The sequence below is a fragment of the Drosophila subpulchrella genome, chromosome 2R, assembly GCF_014743375.2.
Source record: "Drosophila subpulchrella strain 33 F10 #4 breed RU33 chromosome 2R, RU_Dsub_v1.1 Primary Assembly, whole genome shotgun sequence".
NCBI lineage: Eukaryota > Metazoa > Arthropoda > Insecta > Diptera > Drosophilidae > Drosophila > Drosophila subpulchrella.
In genome coordinates this window covers 11550653-11571164 of record NC_050611.1, presented here as the reverse complement: position 1 = coordinate 11571164, position 20512 = coordinate 11550653, and the positions used below count along the sequence as shown (strand labels likewise).

The window sequence follows — 20512 nt, the reverse complement described above, 5'->3', positions numbered from 1 at the left end:
AAAATGTGTGTTAAATTTGCCTTACTTAGCAGTTTTTTGGCTCTGCTGGCCATCTCGCTAAACAATTACTAATTGAAAGCTAAATTGTTAAATAAGCAATTGAAGCCCAAGCAGAGTGGCAAAAGTCTCAAGGCCGAATCCGCAATCATTTTAAGTGAGATTGGGCAGCAGCCTTAGAACTCCGAGTTCGACTAAACAAAATCAATAGGAATTATGTAAGCCAAACAGAAACTGAAAGTGTGATTCGGGTTTTGTTTTCTTCGTTTTAATTTACAACAATATGTTAATTATTAAGCCAAACACAAGTAGAACTTCAGAGATTCCGGGAAGAGGTTGAAGAACATTTCTCTTACCCTGAGAAATAATCAGATATGTATCGGAGGTGATTTAGAATTTTTGTCACTTAGCTCTTTTGTTTCTACCCGAACGAAGTTCATTGACCATTCCTTTCCCGAAAAAAGTCTAGGCTCTATGACACAATTGTGGTTAATATTCGCAGCATATAGCCAACATATGGGTATATGTAAGTTCGCAGTGTTATCAATTCGATTTATGGCCAGCAATACTCTAAATTTTTTATGGCTCTTTTGTCTTGAACGAAAACCGTTAGCTTCTCGACGAGCAAAAATATTTCCCTAATTGAAACGTGATCGGTATGCTAAAGACAGCGAATCGTTATGACTTATGGAAATATTTGAAAAGTTCTGGCTGGCATAACTAGCACTCCCTCAACTCAAATCCTTAACGGAATCCCCAGGAACTGGCTGGAGCCAACGGAACTAACTGGTGAGCCGACTCCCAGAAGAATTATATTCTGCTCAGACAAATCACGTAGCCTGTCAAGATCCGCGATATGTGACGAGGGGTGGAGGGCTGAAGACTGTCACCTGCTGACATCGTCGTCGCTCCATCTTCATCTCCATCTCTTTTGGCGGTGCGATCTGATGTTTACTCATCGCGGGGCAATAAAACCGAAACCGAAATCCGAAATCCGATGAAAAAAACCCCGGTCAGAAAGCAGAAGAAGAAGCATCAGCGCCCGCTCGTAATTTCTGCGAGTACTTCGAAGCTTATCTAGTGCGCCCATCGTAATGGCAATCGTAAGCAGCCGAAGTCATGGAGCCAAAGTATAAAAAGCCCGGCTCTCGTTCGGGCAGTCAACAGTCGCTCGCCGGATACCGCCCACACTTAAGACTCAGTTTAAAAAAGGATAGGATATACCCCTCCAACACCTCCAACATGTACAAGTTCGTCTTCCTCGTCTGCTCCGCCATGCTGCTCGGCTATGTCCTGGCCAGACCACAGGATCAGCGCGCAGGAGCTGCCACGCCCACCTCGACGACCACAGCTGCCACCATTGTCAAGCAGGATAATGTGAATAATGCCGACGGCAGCTTCAACAGCAGGTGAGTTACAAAAGGTTTTCGACTAAGAAACAGGATAGTTATAGCTCTGATATTATAGCTACGAGACCTCGAACGGAATACGCGTGGAGAACATTGGCTACCTGAAGAAGATCATTGTGCCCAAGACGGAGACCTCCGATGGCCAGGTGATCGATGAGCACGAGGAGCTGGTTCTCGTCCAGACCGGATCCTACAGCTACAGCGATCCCGATGGCAACCTCATCACCCTGCGCTACGTGGCCGATGAGAATGGATTCCAGCCGGAGGGAGACCATCTGCCCGTGGCCCCGCAATAGTTTTATATAAGTACATAGATCCCATACTCCTTATAATATTTCGCTTGAAAGTATTATGCACTGCCTGAATGCCATACGAAATTGAAATGTTAGTCTTAAGCAAATACACACATATACCGAATCGCCTGAAAAGAGAGAAATAAATATTGGAAACGATAATGAAAACGACAAGCGAAGTGAAGTTACTTCTCAGCCTCGCGTGGCCTATAACATTACATTACCAAATTGCCCTTCACGCAATGCGGTTAACACTGATGATCGCAAAGTGGCGGTGAGTTGGGATAGTGATGCTGGTGGTCATGAGCCAACTGCCGGATTGTTTACACTGATGGCTCACTGATGGTAAGAGCCCCCGGCTCCAAATGACATTGATGCTGATATGATATAGGGCTCGGAATTGGGTATCATGTGTGTTTGCCCAACTCAATGGGTAAGGCCCAGAATAAGTTTAATTGCTCTATAATGCGCATGATTAAACTGCCATTAGGTGTGGAATATGCCATTTCATCAGTGGCTAATGTGGGATTAGTTGATCAACCATTGGGACACCGAAATGTTGCCATTTCCGTGGTGCTTCGGCATTGTAATAAGCAGTCTGCTGCAAATACATCCTGCAGATACAGCAAAATTGATTCCAGTGAGTAATCAACTTTTTATCCACAACATTACCTGGAAATATATTATTTCTCTTTACAGAACTTGGGCTATTATGTGGAGATGAAGCAAATGGAATGTGTGGGTAATCCCGACTATTTTGCCAACCTCTTCTGCAGAATCCTGCCTCCTAACAACAGGACCATGGAGGCCTCTGTGAATATTATGCAGAAGTTGTCCGTCTTTAGTGGTTCGCTTAGGGTATCGATTCCCAATGCCAAAAAGGTCATAACCCAGATATTTAACATAACCTTCGACGTGTGCAAAGTTTTTCGCGAACGCAAGCGGAAGGTGCTCGTCGATCTATTGGTCAACACTTTGGCCAGGAACAGTAACGCAAGGGATTGGAGCTGTCCTTTTCCAAAAGTATAAGCCTAGATAACTATAAAAAGATTAATTTAATTTTTAAATTTTTTTCCAGGGTAAATTCGAGTCCAAAAACATTTCGGTTACCAATTTGCCGCCCATGTTAACCGAATCCGAGTTTTTCGTCAACTTGGACTTCTTTATACCCAAAGTGGCCATTGCAATGAATGTAACTCTGCATGGACATCTTTATGAGATTGCTAAGGAAAAGGCTAGGAGGAAGAAATATTTGTAAAGCTGTTATTGTAAACATTCCTAAAATATATATAGAACTTATTGTAGATTTTTGGTCGATTTTGTATTGATTTTGTTATGATAAACATTAAGTCACAGCACTTAGAAAAACGAGAGGTTTCTGCAAATGGATTCTACGTACCAATTCTACACTTTCGATACATAACTTGGCCTTAAATTCACTGCATACTTTGAGGCATTAACTTTTTCATAAATAATTGCGAATGGAAAATCACTGGCTTTAATCTGAACCAGCGGTGCGGAAGCAATATTATGATCGAAACCAATAATATTGTATATTAAAATGTTATCATTGTATGCCTTTTTCCCATTTAACTAAGTTTTTACGCCCGATTGACAATTGAAATGATGGTAATCAACAATTATGTTACGGATTGGTAATTACATCAATTTCTATAGAGTTTCAACCAGAGAACAAGCAAATTTAGTTTTTCACCGTCTGGTCGACAGTAATGTTCTACCTATGGATGACCTCCATACGGATCATTTTGTTATTCGTCCACCTGGTCCATTATACCGAAGCCAGGGTAAAATATCAGTTATAAATTAAATATTTATATAACAAACCAAACAAATTTTCAGAGACGTATACGATGGGATAGTTTTGACTGTTAGATGGAGCCTCAGTATGCTGCTCGGATAAGGTGCCAGGTTGGAGGCATCAGACGCTCCCTTTTAAGTGTGGACCTAAAATTGCTGATGGAAATTGACCAAATTAAGGCTTATATCAAAATATCGACTAAATCTAAGCCAAGTGCTATGTATCGGAAGTTCTTCGACATTACTTTTGACGGGTGCAAAGTAATATCCGACATGACTCCAGGAACCATGGTATCGAAGATGTATAATGCAGTCGTCAAATCGAGCAATCAACCCCGAAAGTGTCCCGTAAAAGAGGTTAAATTATCAAGATCATATACCTAACTTTATAAAAGAATATAAACATTGCAGGGCGTAATCTACTATCATAACATAAGTGTCGAAGAGGTCCTACCCATGTTTGTGCCCACCACCCAGCTGTTTATCGAAATGGACTTCTTCTCTCGCCGGCAATCGTACTTGAACATAAGCTTGCGAGGGGAAATAACTGAAAAATAAAATATAAATATATCTATATCGATTCCAACTATATTCATTTTAATGGTTAATAGACCACTTTAGCGGGCTGACCGCATTTAGCGCCCATAAACGAAGACATTAACGCTTGAATTTAGGACTGCGCGCTCGATTCGTTTGTAAACCCACTTAAAATGCAATCACGAAAAATATCAATTATTGGGGTATAATTATGAGAGTCATTATCCGCGACTATTTTCACTTATAGCCCGTGCCTAGGCTTTCGAGCCAGACAGTAGTGATTGTTTAGAGCTGCAATTACAACATCATGGCTCAATTTCTATTGATATTTTTGTTGATTTTCTTGGCTAGCCATAGCGAATCGGCCAAGGTTTGCTTTAACGTATATACCTTACAGATTGAGACTCCTAATTAAATCTTGTTTAGACTTTTACCAAGGCACGCCTACAACTGATGTGGAAAACTTTCGACTGTTCTGCGAACCCAAACTACATTTCCCAACACAGGTGTGTTATTTTAGAGCCCGGCAAAACTCTGATCACAGCCGAACTGAACTACATAAAGGATGTTATCAAATTCAATGCCACCTTTAAGCTTTTTATGCCTCGAAGGCCCTCCCGACCTCTCCAAAAGGTAATCGATGTGAATGTGGACATATGTCAGTTTGCCAAGGGAATTCACGGCCACAGATTCATGACAATCGTGGTGAAAGCCTTTGGAAAACAGGGATCTCAGTTAAAGTGTCCCCATCCCAAGGTAAATACTCGTAGTACCGCGAAACCATTTTGATATATCTTTTTCAGGGTCTTTACATATACCCCAATATAAACATTGCCGAAAATCTGCCAGCTTTCTTGCCGGAGACCGATTTTAAAATCGAAATGAACTTTATAACCACCGATGCGCATCTCTTCAATACCAGCCTCACTGGATTCTTGTTCGATCCGATAAAAAAGAAGTCAAAGACTATTTAATGGTCGAAAGTGAAATAAAATGTGTGTATTAAAAGCGGCTACCAGATGGCTTCCAAGGATTAAATCGAGATGAACCGAGTCGTAAAGGCAATTTGGAGCGATTTAGAATTAATCAAGTGCTTTATGGCCAGGCCACTTGTCACCCCAGCGGTACGTGATCTTTATGTCAAGTTCCGTTGACGATTGCCTCAAAATCGCCACTGGAGCATTATTTACGAGTCAAGCTCAAGATTGGCCGCATCGACAAGGCATTTCATTTCACAACCGACACGGCAGCAGCCTGAATATTTATGGCCAGCAGCGGGGTTCTGTTGGCCAAGTTGGCTCTCAGCCGAACGAACGGAACCAAAATGTCAAATGTTGTTCATAAGAACGGCAAACGGCAGCAGATCTCGACAAATGCTAAGAATGTAAGGGTGAAATCGTTTGACATTTGCAGATGCTGCAATTTCCCTGTGCTAAGCACTCAGTGGGTGAGTGGGGCAAAGTTGGAAGTGGGATGGATGGTGGTTTGGCGGCTTAGTATCGTATCTCAGTGATGGTGCACTCGAAAGCTAACCTTGCCCAGCTTTCGTTTTTTATTTCTTATTTTCGCCTGTGCGTGGAACTGCATCTCAAAAAGTTGCACAACCTGCAATGAATCACCAGCAACAGCAGCAACATCAACGGGCACAGCAGCAACACCAGCAGACACGGCAGCAACATTGGCAATCTGGAGGCTTGGCGGGCGTTTGACTTGGAGTTGTGGGTGCGGAAGGCGAAGACGTGGCCGAAACATGATGGCCCAGGGGGGGAGAGGTCGTTTGTCGCAATAGGCGTTGGAGTTTGGCAGCATTTCGGGCTTTTTTCGCCGGCTCTTCGGCGGTTGTTCAACTCTTGCAACTTGCAATCCTCTCCTCTGATTGAATTTGTCTTTTGGCTTTACAGCGACTGATTTGTCTACTTGTTCTCTCTCTTTGGCCCAAAACGCCTTGTAGATTAACCCAATTGTTTGGCAACTAATTAACATTTGCCAAGACACGGGTCCGCTTTGAACTCAATTATCGTCTTGCCTCATCTGCCAAGCATTTTAGCTGTTACAACAATTCGCGCTTCGCTGGTGTTGGTATTGGTTCCGCCAAACTGCCGCAATTACAAGAATGCGAATCCGAATCTGAGTCCGAGTGCGAATCAGAAAATGAATCCGAAACCGAAGCTGCGAGGGAGCAGCATCTTGAATGCACTTCTGCCGAGTTAAAGAGAGAGAGAGAGCCAAAACAATCCGAGCCGACTGGCGCTTTTGGCCAAGTCAACAACGAAAGCAAAAAATCAAACTCGTTCTGGCTTGTTTCTAAATAACGGCATTGCGAAGATGAACGACCGGACGCGCTGGCGGAGGACGGACATTTTGCAGACATTTGAGCCGGGCCTACGAGCGGGCCAAATACGAACTGCGACAATAAGCCGGGCTAAGGTGGGTGCCACAGACGGAGGGTCTCAAGAATAGCCGAGAAGTTTCTCGCATGTTTAAACTTATTTTGTTTAACAGCTAATAGTAGTATATCGGACTTAAGTCATTGAGCTTAATATAAGAAATGTACATAAAAATCAAAAGACTTTGGAAATGCCCTGGAGCTAAGAAGCTCCTGATCAAAAATGTACTTGAAAATCAATAGACTTATGAAACGAACTTGAACGAAAAATGTTACAAGTGTAACCTAATTATGAGAACAAAACCAAAAAAGAAATATTGTAAAAAAATAAAAAAATATATATATTTACCTTTTTATTTTTAATAGCTCAATGTTTTAGTTCTAAGGATTTCATTAAACAATAAATAAATAAGTTAAAATCGAGAGGAATAGTAGATCATGTAAAATAATCGATAAGAAAAAACACGATGAATAGTAGATCATATAAAGTAATTGATAAAGAAAAACCGTTCTTGTCATATTCTAGTCGTAAGTTATATATTTTTATTCCGCTAATGAATTGAATATCTTATTAATACTAAAAGATGTAAGGTAAAAATCATAGTATCGGTAAACTTTAGCTTATAAAGAGGAGGTGCTAAAGTCTATCCTACTAACTTTTCTAATTTATTTAATACCTACATATCTCCCATCGACTAAGCCTCTGGAACAGCCTCAAACGAGAGCGACAGTGAATTGATTTTTTCTATTTTAGCATTTAAGCGTCGACGAGCCTACAAACAACAATTACCGATCGGTCGGATCAGACAACTACAACAAAAACAAGAGCTACTATGGCGAATTCCACTTCCACTTCCAACCCCATCCCCATCCCCATCCCCATCTTCACCTGCATCTGCATCCAACTCCATCTGCATCCGAAACTGAAACAGAAACTGCAAATGCACGCTCTCCCATGGCGGCTCACCTGTGTGGGTATTGGTATATGGGTATGGGTATAACTATGGACACGAGTGCAGCAGGAGGATTGGATCGGATCGGGTCGGAGCGAATCGCCTATATAAGGCCTAAATAGGGCCGCGCTTGGCACAGTGTCTAACGGAGCTGCTTTCACTAGCCAGTGCGATCAGTGCCAGCCAAACGGGCGACAAAGCGGGTTAAATCAGTGGAATACAGTGGATAAGCAGCAGAGACTCCTTGCGAAATGAAAGTGCTCGTAAGTGGCCCACACACTTAATCTTCCCAACCTATCGGAGTTTGTAATTTTGGTGTTGTGCATCCAAAAGAATTATTGGCAAGCCTAAATCTGATAAAACCTTTCTTAAAAATAGTGCAACACTTCGGCTTCCTCAATGCAAATATGATAATTAATCATTTTTAACGCGTTAAAAGGATATTTAGGATATTATTTCTTATATAAGGAGCAGAGGCAGTTTAGCAACTGCTTCAGTTGGTATTTTATAAACATATTAAGCTTGTGATTTATTTAGTTGTGACTCATTTGTTTATATAGTTCTGCAGTTTGGAAAACTAAATGAAAATTGTGAAATTTTTTCTTGAGATTCTTTTAAGAATCATATATTTTTTAAAAAGATAGTTTCTTAATATTATTAATACTAACTACAATATGTGAACGTCTTTCTGTTTAAAAATGAATTTATATTTGAGCAAACATTTTTTTATAAATCGTTTGTTTTTAAATATTTTTAAAGAGCCCGGCAAACCTATTTATAAGAGCACCAATATATATTATTGGTATTAGTTTTAGATATTGATCCATGTGCTTGTAAGCTAAATCTGCAACGATTATTTTTGCAGATACTTCTTGTGCTGTTGGTCGTTTCCTGCCAGGGACAACACCACCATGCTCACCAGCATCAGAATGTGAACAACATTCCGCGCGATGACAAACCAGATCATCATCGCCACGAAGATCACCGAGAGACCAGCACCTGGATACCCATAATCAAGTACAACAAGGAGCAGAGTGAGGATGGCAGCTACAAGACGGAATACGAGACGGGCAACAGCATCGTTCATGAGGAGACGGGCTTCCTCAAGGACTTCGATACGAACCCGAATGGAGTGCTGGTCCAGCATGGCCAGTACTCTTACCAATCGCCCGAGGGAACTCTGGTGAATGTGCAGTACACGGCCGATGAGAATGGATTCAGGGCCACGGGCGATCACATTCCCACTCCGCCGGCCATTCCCGAGGAGATCCAGAAGGGACTGGACCAGATCTACGCCGGCATCAAGTTGCAGCAGGAGCGCCTGGAGCAGCGGGCCAAAACGGATCCGGACTTTGCCAGGAAACTGGAGGAGCGACGGGTGGCCAACCAGAATGGCCAGTACATCGGCCTGCTGGAGAACCAATAGACGAGTTCCGCCCATCCATTCATCCATCCCATTCCCCCACCGAACCGATGATCCTGGAAACGTGACTACTTCGCATTCTATATCAACAATTACAACAACAAGACTGTGATTTCACTCTGCAAGTTCTTCCAAAACGCTCTACCATTCTGATTGATAAACCTTTAATTACTCTTAAATTTCCAACTAAGTTCCATATACACACACACAGATACTTATAAACAGGGGCGCTCGCTCAATCAAAATAATAATATTTTATTAACGAGTGTGAAAGTTTCACTGAAACAATAAAAGAAAAACTAACGTTTCCATTACGCCGAACCGACTTGATGATGGATTTACCATATTTTCTACTTTTTTTCCGTTTCACAGCTGACCATATCCACGATGTTCAGACAAACGTGACAAAGCGTTTATGGGTCCTCATTATTTTCACATAGTGTTTCCCCATTTACTGTGCATCTTTCGTTGCTTTATTGTTTACTTCGCAGATCGAATTACCCCATACGACGTCAGTTTGTTGATCCCATTCCATGCAGGTTGGGTTTTTCCAATTTTCCATATTTCTACATCGCCGCCATGGAAATTTTCTTTCGCGAGGAGTCTCTTGACTGGTTGCTAGTTGCATAATTACGACAGATTCGCAAGTGCCATTCGAGTTGTCGGGGGCTTCAGGGGGTTTTACCAGCCGGTTGAAGTGGTCCGTGAATGGGTTACTGGCGCAGCCTCAATAGCTCTTCGTTCTTCCAATTATTTCACAGGTTACCGTTTGGAATTTTGTTTTAAGAGTAGCCCTTAGCTACGCAAATATAGAAACCACCATCATCAAGCTGAAAGAACAAACAGCATAAAGACCTTTTGGGCCACAAAACGGCAAACGTTTTGGCCACCTATTTGCATAAAACGTAAACACACATATACTACATACTATATGTGGTTTAGTCCAAAGCTAAAGATAAATCAATTCCGCTGCATTTTCACCACCGCAGAAACAGACCCCAAAAGCAGGGCCCCGAAGAATGTTTATTCGCCATTAAGTTTCAACGCTCTTGCGCATAATTAAGACGAAAAAAAAACATATAATAACGAAGCCGAACAAAGGAAAATTTCTATGGCCCGTGATTAGAAAGAATCTTTCTTGTGGGCCTGCGCGGCCGTTGGAATTGATTTGGCCAACTCAGTTGCCGTTTAGAAGCCGTCGCGTGCAGATCGCAAATCGCCAACAACCGGGAAACATTACGAAGACTGGGAAAAAAGAAGCACAGATACTACGTTGGTCTAAAAGATCTTTTGAAAGCTGAATATCGATTTTGCGGGAGCGTTTTACCGAAAAACTGGTAGCTGTGTTACTGAAAAGTGTGTGGGGAGGTTGACCGGCAGAAAAGTGAAGATGTGAAGAGTTATAGATACAGTGAGCAACAACAACCAGTGCCTGTGAATATTGAATTGACATCGAAGCTCCGTTAAAGAAGAAAAAGCAGATGCCGAAAGAAAAATAAACAATAGATTGTTATTGTGGCTGCTGAAAACGAGAATGAATCAATAAAATATTTGAAAACTAACAGTAAACTTAAAAAGTGGCACAGCATCTGCAAAAAAAAAAGTAAACTATCAAATAGAAAGAGATTTTTATCATTATTTAAATATGGTTAGTCATCGGAAAGAGTGCCTTCTGTGGCTGCTAGTTGCCCTCAGTGGCTGTCACCCAATTGCCTCACAGCAACTACAGGGTCCACCTCGTCCCAGGGGGCGTATACGTATTGCGGATATGCAAATTCCCGCTTCTGCCGGTGGAGCATCTGTCCCTTCCCTGGGAAATTGGCCAAGTTTGCCGGCTGCAGGTCCCATCAGTTCCACGGTGCACACCCACATTCCACTGTTGCGCGAGCAGAACGCCCCCCTAGCGGCCACGCCCAGTCAGGAGGCGGTGGTGTACGGCAACTGGAAGCCAGAGCATCCGGCGAAGCCCGAGGAGATGGTGACGGAAATGGAGTCGGATCAACAGCCCAGGGAGCGGGTCTACGGGAGACTAGAGGCCATGCTCATGGGAATGCCAGCGGATGGTAAGATTTGATTATTTGGATACCTAAAAGAGTAAAGTAACACTATTATATAAATTAGTAAAAAATTAACCGATAGTTCAAAGTAAATAAATAATGGTGATACATGTTAAGATACAGTTCGTGAAAACGTTTTATATTACACCTTAACACAGACTCCATAGGATAGTACGATATGGTTATCAATAAGGTTGACTTTATCAGTCGTAGCCCCTTTTTCTCGCCACCATGATCGACTAAAAGAATGTCTTAATCTTACAAAGTGAATGAAAATTGAAATATTAAATCATAAGACAATAAAATATACCCTAAAAAGTAAATTACATTCAAAAATTGCTTACAAAATTTTGAGAGGATGCTTGTCGGCTATCTACAATTTTTCAAATTAATGTTCCATTTTAATTTTATTAAAAACTTTTTAGGGAAATAAAAATAAAATTAATATTCAAACTGAACTTATCGTAAATTACCCTAACAGTAACAACTCAAGAGATTCTGAAGAATATGAAAAAATGTATAAAAAACTTTCTAGAGAAGAGTTTTTTTCAAAAATTTGAAATCTAAGGCATTTTGGTAACAATAGTGTACAAATATTTCTATATCTCACAGCCATTGATGACAAGCCGTCGAGTTCCAGTGAAGAGCAGACCGCTCCCATTGCACCTGGTGGCTATCAAAATCCCGCTTACTCTCGGTCAGCCAGCTTTGAGAGATCGCCGGAGAAGCATGGTCGCCGGCGGATTACCACCCAGCAAGCGCCACACCAATTCGAGGTGTTGAGGATGAACAACACGGATCCTATACTGAAGGAGGTGGCCAAGCAGAACAACGATTCCGTGGAGTCTACGACGACGGACATCCGGAGAAATCCTCAGCACTCCGCCGACGACAACTGGATGCCCTTGCCTTATCCCTATCCCTACGACACCACAATGCCAGCGCCAGCCGCATCAAGCTCTATGATTCCCGGATTTATGCAATCCTCGGTGGTGCATCCACCGACACCCACACAGGCCACTCGATCCACTGAGGGACTACTCAACTGGCCCACTGATTTCATCGACAGTTCCTCCCAGAACATGGCGAGCACCGAAAGGATCGACCGGAATCTCCATGGGAACATCGACAGGCACGATGAGAACGTCTCGGATCCGGCGGATGAGTACAAGTACTATGAGGACTCCCTGAACTCCGCCCAGATGCACAGTGAGCTGAGTGTTCCGGAGACAATGCCCCTGAACATAACCCGGGTGGGCATCCCTTACGAGGATCGAAATGCTTCCGAGGAGCCGACCATTTGTGTGCCACTCACCGTCTCGGAAACTTCGCTCTCCTCCGACAGCATTGTGCCCCAAATGGTGGAAGTGGAAAGGGTCTACTGCTTTCCCCTCCCCAAAGTGGAGATTCGTCCTGGTCACGTTCGTCCGCAGGTGGAAGAGGTGACCAGGGAGCAGGAGATCCAGGAAGTAGATATGGATATGCAACCAACGGAAACACCAGAACCCAGTGATTCCACCGCTGGCGCGACTCGAAGATCTCTTGGCACCCTTACACTGCTCCTCATCATTGGTTGGAGCTTCCGGCCAGGAATTCGAACTTAGAATTAGGATCCATTGACCTAAACACAACTCAGGGGCTATTCGCTATCTATATATATTTAAACATTAAAGCTAAGCAAACATACCACGTATAAACAGGGTTTTTTGTTTTATTTGGCTGGCAACAGACGAATGAAGTAAGTAACTAATATTCTCCATATTTTTATATTAATTCAACTTAAAATTTTCATTTTCATTTTTATGAAAATGGGAAACAGGCTTCCGAGGCAACGAAATAAATTTACGAAGCTGTCAAGAGAGATATAATTAATTAGAGTTCCGAAGCCGACCGAAATAAAATGATTAAAAACCTAAATATTCATATTTAAAACATGTTTAAGGTAAGTAGCTATTGAAGTTCACTTTCGATTAAAAATATTCGACGAAAATTACAACTTTCTACAGTTATCCTATATGTTTTTTAATGATTATATAAAGCAATAGCTTTGATTACATATTTAATTTATTAGAACTAACCTTTGTAATTCTTAACTTCGTTGATAAGAGTCAGTATAATTGTCATTATCTATATACTGATATAAGTATTAATTGAAGCCGTAAATCGATATTGATTACAATCAGTTTTCTTATCAAACCGACATTTCTCAGTAACATTTTTCATTCATAAAAAATACTATGAGCTATAAAATGAGAAAAGCTTTGCAATTCTGATAAGATTTCCAGTATCAATTTCTTAATTGTTAGCCCCATTTAGATATCGATATTTCTTTTCTAAATCTTTGTCATAAATAATCGTTAAAAAAAAATATTACTCAAAGTAATATAAATAAATAATTAAAAAGTGCCTTAGTTAACCACTCAAGATTAAACACCTTTAATTTAAAAATTGTCACTCAAGTTTTAAGACATAAGGTCAATTTTTGGTTTTAATACATATTTAAAATAGTTAAAGTCTTATATCGGAGATACCTATATTTTAGAAAAACTATTTAAAAGCTTAAATCATGCTGAATCAGTAGTTCTTTGAATCACATGCACATAAGGCACATTCATCAGAGCCTAAATAAATCGAAGTAATCAAATTACGCCAAACCCCTATTCGAGTACCTTTATCTGTTTTAAGAAATCAAAGTAAGATACTTACGTCTAGCCTAATGCTGGTTAATATCTAGCCCGAAAAAAGTAAACAAACTTCAAAGATAACAGCCTATATGTGTTCATTTTAGATTAGTTAAATTCTGGGCTTTACAGTTACTTTATTGTTTTAGGCAACTTATTCAGACCTAAAATACAAATCTTTCTGTTCATTGCTTAAAACATTTGAATACTTTTATCTTTAACATTGTAGGCGGATAATAACATCTATATTAAAAACAAATTAAAAGGACGTTTAAAACACATTTAATTTGTACATTATTGCTTTGTTGTTATTGAGGTAGTGGGAAGCAGTTCTTAGTTTAAGGTTTTTAGCAGGAACAAATTTAAGTTAACAATTCTAATACAATTTTATTTACCAGCTCCTTTTTTAACAACGAATTCCTCTCGCGCCACCCGACGCAATGTCTTTCCATTGGGATTGGCCGGCAGCTTATCCGTAAACTGGACACCGGCGTGGAGCTGCTTTTCAATTGAGGGCAGTCTCTTGGCCACATGAGCCGCAATCTCCTCAGCGGTAATTGAAGACTCCTTTCTCTTGACCACCAGTGCACCAGCTGCATCTCCCTGTTGCTCATCGTAGATGCTGATGACACACACCTCCTCCACCTGGGGCAACTCCGAGATAACGCCTTCGATTTCGGAGGGCCAGTACTGGTTTCCCTGGTACTTGAGTATCTCCTTCTTGCGATCGATCACATAGAGCAGGTTGTGATTATCAAAATAGCCCAGGTCACCGGAGTGAACCCATCCCTCATGGTCCTGAATTCTTTGAGTCTCCAGGGGATTTGCATAGTAGCCATTCCAATGAAGACCTGTGTGGATAAAGATCTCTCCCTGCTCATTGTAACCCAGGCTCTTGCCATTGTCGTCCACAATGCGAATTCTTATACCTGGCATTGGTTTGCCTGCAGTATTGACATTACCGAGTCCGATATTATAGGCAACTCTACCCACCTCAGTCAATCCGTATCCCGAGCTCAACATTGCATTTGGACAGAGCTCCTGCATTTTTTTCAGCGTAGTCATGGACGTGAATCCACCTGCGTAGTTTATGGTCCTAATGGAGGCCAAGGTCTCCTTTGTGGCCCCGGGAAATGCGATCAGGGCAGACATATGGCGAGGGGGCAATATTACAAAGTTGATCTTATACTTCTCAACGAGCTTGGCAAAGTAGTCCGGTGCAAAGGGCTTATTGGTTATAATCCGTGTGCAGCCAAGCACTGTGCTCAAGAAGAAGAGTGTCAGACCGCTATACCAATCCAGACCACTGGCAGAAAATACGATTAATTCGCTGTTAACCCCACTGCAGGAAATTCAAACAATTAAGCATTTTCTACGGGTAATATAAGAAAAGGGCTTACGGGAAATCCAGGAAAAGAGATTGATTCGATATGCAGACAGCCTTGGGCAACCCAGTAGTTCCAGAAGAGCACATGATGGCCACAGTTTGTTCGCCTCCTTCTTTCAAAGGTTCGGGTCTAAAAAAAACGTTATTATTTCCACCTTGTAGAGCTATAATTTTCAGGGTCTCACTCGTAAAACATTTCTGTTTGAGTAGAATCAAGTAGTGTTTCTATATGGGGCACTCCCTCAATGGGGTCAGTAACTGTAAGGATCTGTGGTTCCCATCCCTTAGTCGCGGAACGAACTTTCTCGTACTCCAGTCCATCGCTGAATATAACAGTTGGTTTGGTTATTGAGAAAACGTGTGCCAAGGTTGCTGTAATAAGAAATATTAGTTTGATAATGTCTGAGCTAATACCTTTTAATCACTGACCTTCGTCCGACACTGGATTTACCGCGTGAAAGGGTGTTCCATTTAACAGACAAGCTACAGCCAAAGGCGTCACATATGTGGAGTTTCTCGCAGTAATGCCAATTACGTCCGGATGTTTCAGTCCCTTTTTCTTCAAGATCTGAGCAATACGAACAGCCCAAGTGATGGCCTGCTCAAAGGTCAATTCCACACCGTCCGAATCGTTGATCTATATTTGGGGTGTTATTTACGAGAAGGTCTATCGTGATCTTAACCAATTGGACTCACCTGACAAACATTCTTTGGCCAGTTCCTCATGATATTGAATATTATTTTCCCGAGAGACGTTTCATCGGTGTATGTAGGAACCCGTTGGGCTCCACTCCAGACCCGCTCCCTCGCATCGTAAGTGGTTGGTATTTCCTCCATTCTTTAGATTTATCGACGTCTTCTTTTGCAACCACAATTAAAACAAGGAAGAACGCTATAGTCGAGTACCTCGACTATCAGATACCCGTTACTCAGCTAAAGGGACCAAAGGAAAGTGGAGATATGCAAGCAGCAAATGGGCCACCTACCGGCGGTAGACAGATTTAAGCGTTGTGGGCGTTAGAGTGGGCGTGGCAAAGTTTTTTTTAAATCAATCGATAGGTATTGACGAGACCAATACATTTCAGGTAAAATTTTTTATCTAGCACGAAAAATGTGGGCGCCACAGGCTTGGGTTGTTTGTGGGCGTTAGAGTGGGCGTTGTAAACTTTTTTTAAAATCAATCGATAGGTATTGACGAGACCAATACATTTCAGTTAAAATTTTTTATCTAGCATGAAAATTGTGGGCGCCACAGATTTGGGCGGTTCGTGGGCGTTAGAGTGGGCGTGGCATATTCGCGTAACGAACTTGCGCTGCGCTCAAGCCTACGGAATCTAAATCTGAAATCCCGTTTCTCTATCTTCGATATTTTCCGAGATATCCGCGTTCATATTTACGATTTTTTGAAGTTTGTGGGCGGTTTGTGGGCGTTAAAGTGTGCGTGGCAAACTTTTTCTTAGGTCAATCGGTAGGTATTGATGAGAACAATACATTTCAGTTAAAATTTTTGTTCTAGCATCAAAACTGTAGGAGCCACAGTTTTGGGCGGTTTGTGGGCGTTAGAGTGGGCGTGGCACTCTTCTGAAACAAACTTGCGCTGCGCAGGAATCTTAGGAATCTGCATGCCTAATCTCAGTATTGTAGCTCTTATAGTTTCCGAGATCTCAGCGTTCATACGGACAGACGGACAAACGGACATGGCTAGATCGACTCGGCTAGTGATCCTGATCAAGAATATATATACTTTATGGGGTCGGAAACGCTTCCTTCTGCCTGTTACATACTTTCCGACGAATCTAGTATACCCTTTTACTCTACGAGTAACGGGTATAACTACTATAATGAGCTAGAACTCCAAGAAAAGATGACCCGCATCAACTGACCAACTCCTTCACGCGACACTTATCTAATCGGATACCAATTCTACACTGATCGCATGGGCGCCAAAAGGGCGTTTAATTTCTGGAGGCTGTGTCGAGTGGAAGTTTTCTTCAGATGTCTTTATCTCGTTTGCTCGCACTGCCCTCCGCTCTTCCTCTCCAACTCTCCCCTACGTCTCCGCTTCGCTCTGGAGCGCTTTAGTAAAGCTAGGCTTAAGCAGTTATATTTTCAAAGTGTCAAAAAAAAAACACCCACGGACGTAGCGCAACTCCCGAGTTTTTGCGTTCTTGGATTTCCTTCAATTTCAGCGATCAAGCCACCCCGTCCCAACACTATTAAATAACTATTATATTTCTGTAGGGTTTTATTAGGAGTACGCACCTGACTGTGGGATAACAAAATAGGTAACATATAAGAACTGTTTTTTTATTTTATTAATATAACCAAATAATTGAATTATTCTTATTCAACAATTATTTATATCCTATTAATCTAGTTCTTATTAAAATAAACGTATACCTAATCACAAAAGCTAATTAGGTTGGAGGTCTTTAAACGATTGGCTATCTAAGAAGGGTAGCGTTCTCCAACGATAAGAAAGTCAATTAAATTAACGTTTGATAATGACACGTTTTTAATTTATGAATCATTTTTGAGTTCTATTGTTGGTTATTTTTTTGATTTCTTTTATTTTTGCAAACAAAAATGAGTCTCGTGAATATACTTTTTATCAGAATCATCACACCACAGTCCAAATTAGTTGCATGTTAGGGAAGAACATTGATAACACTAGCTTACAAGATAATATTTTGTAACTGCCCCAAAGAGGATGATGGTAGTTTCTGTTAGAGTTGGACCCCTTGATCACAAAAAGAAGATTAAACAAGGAAGAACGCTATAGTCGAGTACCTTAACTATCAGATACCCGTTACTCAGCTAAAGGGTCCAAAGGGAAATGGAGATATGCAAGCAGCAAAGCGAGATTGAAATGCGCCACCTATCGGCGGTAGACAGATTTAAGCGTTATGGGCGTTAGAGTGGCCGTGGCAAATTTTTTTTTGGGTCAATCGATAGGTATATTGACGAGACCAATACAGTTCAGTTAAAATTTTGTATCTAGCATGAAAATTGTGGGCGCCACAGGCTTGTGCGGTTTGTGGGCGTTAGAGTGGGCGTGGCATATTTGCGTACCAAACTTGCGCTGCGCACAAGGCTACGGATTCTAAATCTGAGATCCCAATTCTCTATCCTTGATAGTTTCCGAGATATCCACGTTCATATTTACGATTTTTTAAAGTTTGTGGGCGTAAAAGTGGGCGTGGCAAACTTTTTTTTATCAATCGATAGGTATTGATGAGAACAATACATTTCGGTTAAAATTTTTATTCTAGCATCAAAACTGTAGGAGCCACAGTTTTGGGCGGTTTGTGGGCGTTAGAGTGGGCGTGGGACTCTACTGAAACAAACTTGCGCTGCGTAAGAAGCTCAGGAATCTGCACGCCAAATCTCAATAGCCTAGCTTTCATAGTTTCCGAGATCTCAGCGTTCATCCGGACAGACAGACGGACAGACGGACATGGCTAAATTGACTCGGCTAGTGATCCTGATCAAGAATATATATACTTTATGGGGTCGGAAACGCTTCCTTCTGCCTGTTACATACTTTCCGACGAATCTAGTATACCCTTTTACTCTACGAGTAACGGGTATAATGAATATATAAACTGAACCTATCGTTAATTTACCCTAACAGTAACAACTCAAGAGATCCTGAAGAATATGAAAAAATGTATAAAAAACTTTCTAGAGAAGAGTTTTTTTCAAAAATTTGAAATCTAAGGCATTTTGGTAACAATAGTGTACAAATATTTCTATATCTCACAGCCATTGATGACAAGCCGTCGAGTTCCAGTGAAGAGCAGACCGCTCCCATTGCACCTGGTGGCTATCAAAATCCCGCTTACTCTCGGTCAGCCAGCTTTGAGAGATCGCCGGAGAAGCATGGTCGCCGGCGGATTACCACCCAGCAAGCGCCACACCAATTCGAGGTGTTGAGGATGAACAACACGGATCCTATACTGAAGGAGGTGGCCAAGCAGATCAACGATTCCGTGGAGTCTACGACGACGGACATCCGGAGAAATCCTCAGCACTCCGCCGACGACAACTGGATGCCACTGCCTTATCCTTATCCCTACGAAACCACAATGCCTGCGCCAGCCGCATCAAGCTCTATGATTCCCGGATTTATGCAATCGTCGGTGGTGCATCCACCGGCACCCACACAGGCCACTCGATCCACTGAGGGACTACTCAACTGGCCCACTGATTTCATCGATAGTTCTTTGAACACTGCGAGCACCGAAAGGATCGACCGGAATCTCCATGGGAACATCGACAGGGACGATGAGAACGTCTCGGATCCGGCGGAAGAGTACAAGTACTATGAGGACTCCCTGAACTCCGCCCAGATGCACAGTGAGCTGAGTGTTCCGGAGACAATGCCCCTGAACATAACCCGGGTGGGCATCCCTTACGAGGATCGAAATGCTTCCGAGGAGCCGACCATTTGTGTGCCACTCACCGTCTCGGAAACTTCGCTCTCCTCCGACAGCATTGTGCCCCAAATGGTGGAAGTGGAAAGGGTCTACTGCTTTCCCCTCCCCAAAGTGGAGATTCGTCCTGGTCACGTTCGTCCGCAGGTGGAAGAGGTGACCAGGGAGCAGGAGATCCAGGAAGTAGATATGGATATGCAACCAACGGAAACACCAGAACCCAGTGATTCCACCGCTGGCGCGACTCGAAGATCTCTTGGCACCCTTACACTGCTCCTCATCATTGGTTGGAGCTTCCGGCCAGGAATTCGAACTTAGAATTAGGATCCATTGACCTAAACACAACTCAGGGGCTATTCGCTATCTATATATATTTAAACATTAAAGCTAAGCAAACATACCACGTATAAACAGGGTTTTTTGTTTTATTTGGCTGGCAACAGACGAATGAAGTAAGTAACTAATATTCTCCATATTTTTATATTAATTCAACTTAAAATTTTCATTTTCATTTTTATGAAAATGGGAAACAGGCTTCCGAGGCAACGAAATAAATTTACGAAGCTGTCAAGAGAGATATAATTAATTAGAGTTCCGAAGCCGACCGAAATAAAATGATTAAAAACCTAAATATTCATATTTAAAACATGTTTAAGGTAAGTAGCTATTGAAGTTCACTTTCGATTAAAAATATTCGACGAAAATTACAACTTTCTACAGTTATCCTATATGTTTTTGAATGATTATATAAAGCAATAGCTTTGATTACATATTTAATTTATTAGAACTAACCTTTGTAATTCTTAACTTCGTTGATAAGAGTCAGTATAATTGTCATTATCTATATACTGATTTAAGTATTAATTGAAGCCGTAAGTCGATATTGATTACAATCAGTTTTCTTATCAAACCGACATTTCTCAGTAACATTTTTCATTCATAAAAAATACTATGAGCTATAAAATGAGAAAAGCTTTGCAATTCTGATAAGATTTCCAGTATCAATTTCTTAATTGTTAGCCCCATTTAGATATCGATATTTCTTTTCTAAATCTTTGTCATAAATAATCGTTAAAAAAAAATATTACTCAAAGTAATACAAATAAATAATTAAAAAGTGCCTCAGTTAACCACT

The 20512-nt window shown here is 41.5% G+C and overlaps 8 protein-coding genes across 9 annotated transcripts; 7 read left to right on the top strand and 1 right to left on the bottom strand.

Moving 5' to 3' along the window:
- Positions 1-1176: 1176 nt before the first annotated feature.
- On the top strand, positions 1177-1870 carry LOC119550754 (cuticle protein CP14.6). Its single transcript, XM_037859677.1, has 2 exons — positions 1177-1406; positions 1465-1870. The coding sequence occupies exons 1-2, from the start codon at positions 1240-1242 to the stop codon at positions 1700-1702; spliced, it is 405 nt and encodes a 134-aa protein (XP_037715605.1). The 5' UTR covers positions 1177-1239; the 3' UTR covers positions 1703-1870.
- A 382-nt stretch (positions 1871-2252) lies between these two features.
- Positions 2253-2957, top strand: LOC119551727. Its single transcript, XM_037861229.1, has 3 exons — positions 2253-2339; positions 2399-2722; positions 2778-2957. Exons 1-3 carry the CDS (start codon positions 2256-2258, stop codon positions 2955-2957), a joined length of 588 nt encoding a protein of 195 aa, XP_037717157.1. The 5' UTR covers positions 2253-2255.
- A 472-nt stretch (positions 2958-3429) lies between these two features.
- On the top strand, positions 3430-4075 carry LOC119549738. Its single transcript, XM_037857980.1, is given in 3 exon segments — positions 3430-3504; positions 3560-3874; positions 3929-4075. Coding segments are annotated over 3 exon segments (537 nt in total).
- Positions 4076-4361: 286 nt separating this feature from the next.
- On the top strand, positions 4362-5028 carry LOC119549737. The gene is made up of 3 exons (XM_037857979.1): positions 4362-4424; positions 4493-4810; positions 4858-5028. Exons 1-3 carry the CDS (start codon positions 4362-4364, stop codon positions 5026-5028), a joined length of 552 nt encoding a protein of 183 aa, XP_037713907.1.
- Positions 5029-7517: 2489 nt separating this feature from the next.
- On the top strand, positions 7518-9130 carry LOC119550114 (endocuticle structural glycoprotein SgAbd-2). The gene is made up of 2 exons (XM_037858594.1): positions 7518-7656; positions 8259-9130. Exons 1-2 carry the CDS (start codon positions 7645-7647, stop codon positions 8817-8819), a joined length of 573 nt encoding a protein of 190 aa, XP_037714522.1. The 5' UTR covers positions 7518-7644; the 3' UTR covers positions 8820-9130.
- Positions 9131-10461: 1331 nt separating this feature from the next.
- On the top strand, positions 10462-12489 carry LOC119551645. Its single transcript, XM_037861080.1, has 2 exons — positions 10462-10879; positions 11486-12489. Exons 1-2 carry the CDS (start codon positions 10462-10464, stop codon positions 12475-12477), a joined length of 1410 nt encoding a protein of 469 aa, XP_037717008.1. The 3' UTR covers positions 12478-12489.
- A 1331-nt stretch (positions 12490-13820) lies between these two features.
- On the bottom strand, positions 13821-18501 carry LOC119551891 (4-coumarate--CoA ligase 1-like). 2 transcript variants are annotated; one of them, XM_037861493.1, is made up of 6 exons: positions 18486-18501; positions 15638-15800; positions 15371-15578; positions 15127-15313; positions 14955-15071; positions 13821-14896 (listed from the first exon to the last, which is right to left on the bottom strand). In XM_037861493.1, the coding sequence occupies exons 2-6, from the start codon at positions 15776-15778 to the stop codon at positions 13942-13944; spliced, it is 1608 nt and encodes a 535-aa protein (XP_037717421.1). In that variant the 5' UTR covers positions 15779-15800; positions 18486-18501; the 3' UTR covers positions 13821-13941. The 2 variants fall into 2 exon arrangements, with proteins under 2 accessions (XP_037717421.1, XP_037717420.1); XM_037861492.1 differs by lacking the exon at positions 18486-18501 and adding an exon at positions 16726-16852.
- A 100-nt stretch (positions 18502-18601) lies between these two features.
- Positions 18602-19707, top strand: LOC119549736. Its single transcript, XM_037857978.1, has 2 exons — positions 18602-18611; positions 18707-19707. The coding sequence occupies exons 1-2, from the start codon at positions 18602-18604 to the stop codon at positions 19693-19695; spliced, it is 999 nt and encodes a 332-aa protein (XP_037713906.1). The 3' UTR covers positions 19696-19707.
- The last annotated feature ends 805 nt before the right edge of the window (positions 19708-20512 follow it).

Excerpts from the sequence above, each read along its gene's own strand:
- LOC119551645 (XM_037861080.1), top strand. The coding sequence starts at position 10,462 with ATGGTTAGTCATCGGAAAGAGTGCCTTCTGTGGCTGCTAGTTGCCCTC. Across the intron at positions 10,880-11,485 it reads CATGGGAATGCCAGCGGATG|CCATTGATGACAAGCCGTCG; the intron begins GTAAGATTTGAT and ends TATATCTCACAG.
- LOC119550754 (XM_037859677.1), top strand. The coding sequence starts at position 1,240 with ATGTACAAGTTCGTCTTCCTCGTCTGCTCCGCCATGCTGCTCGGCTAT. Across the intron at positions 1,407-1,464 it reads GACGGCAGCTTCAACAGCAG|CTACGAGACCTCGAACGGAA; the intron begins GTGAGTTACAAA and ends CTGATATTATAG.
- LOC119549737 (XM_037857979.1), top strand. The coding sequence starts at position 4,362 with ATGGCTCAATTTCTATTGATATTTTTGTTGATTTTCTTGGCTAGCCAT. Across the intron at positions 4,425-4,492 it reads GCCATAGCGAATCGGCCAAG|GCACGCCTACAACTGATGTG; the intron begins GTTTGCTTTAAC and ends ACTTTTACCAAG. Across the intron at positions 4,811-4,857 it reads TAAAGTGTCCCCATCCCAAG|GGTCTTTACATATACCCCAA; the intron begins GTAAATACTCGT and ends TATCTTTTTCAG.
- LOC119551891 (XM_037861493.1), bottom strand. The coding sequence starts at position 15,778 with ATGGAGGAAATACCAACCACTTACGATGCGAGGGAGCGGGTCTGGAGT. Across the intron at positions 15,314-15,370 it reads AAATCCAGTGTCGGACGAAG|CAACCTTGGCACACGTTTTC; the intron begins GTCAGTGATTAA and ends TTCTTATTACAG. Across the intron at positions 15,072-15,126 it reads CAAACAGAAATGTTTTACGA|ACCCGAACCTTTGAAAGAAG; the intron begins GTGAGACCCTGA and ends CGTTTTTTTTAG.
- LOC119551727 (XM_037861229.1), top strand. The coding sequence starts at position 2,256 with ATGTTGCCATTTCCGTGGTGCTTCGGCATTGTAATAAGCAGTCTGCTG. Across the intron at positions 2,340-2,398 it reads ATACAGCAAAATTGATTCCA|AACTTGGGCTATTATGTGGA; the intron begins GTGAGTAATCAA and ends TTCTCTTTACAG. Across the intron at positions 2,723-2,777 it reads GGAGCTGTCCTTTTCCAAAA|GGTAAATTCGAGTCCAAAAA; the intron begins GTATAAGCCTAG and ends ATTTTTTTCCAG.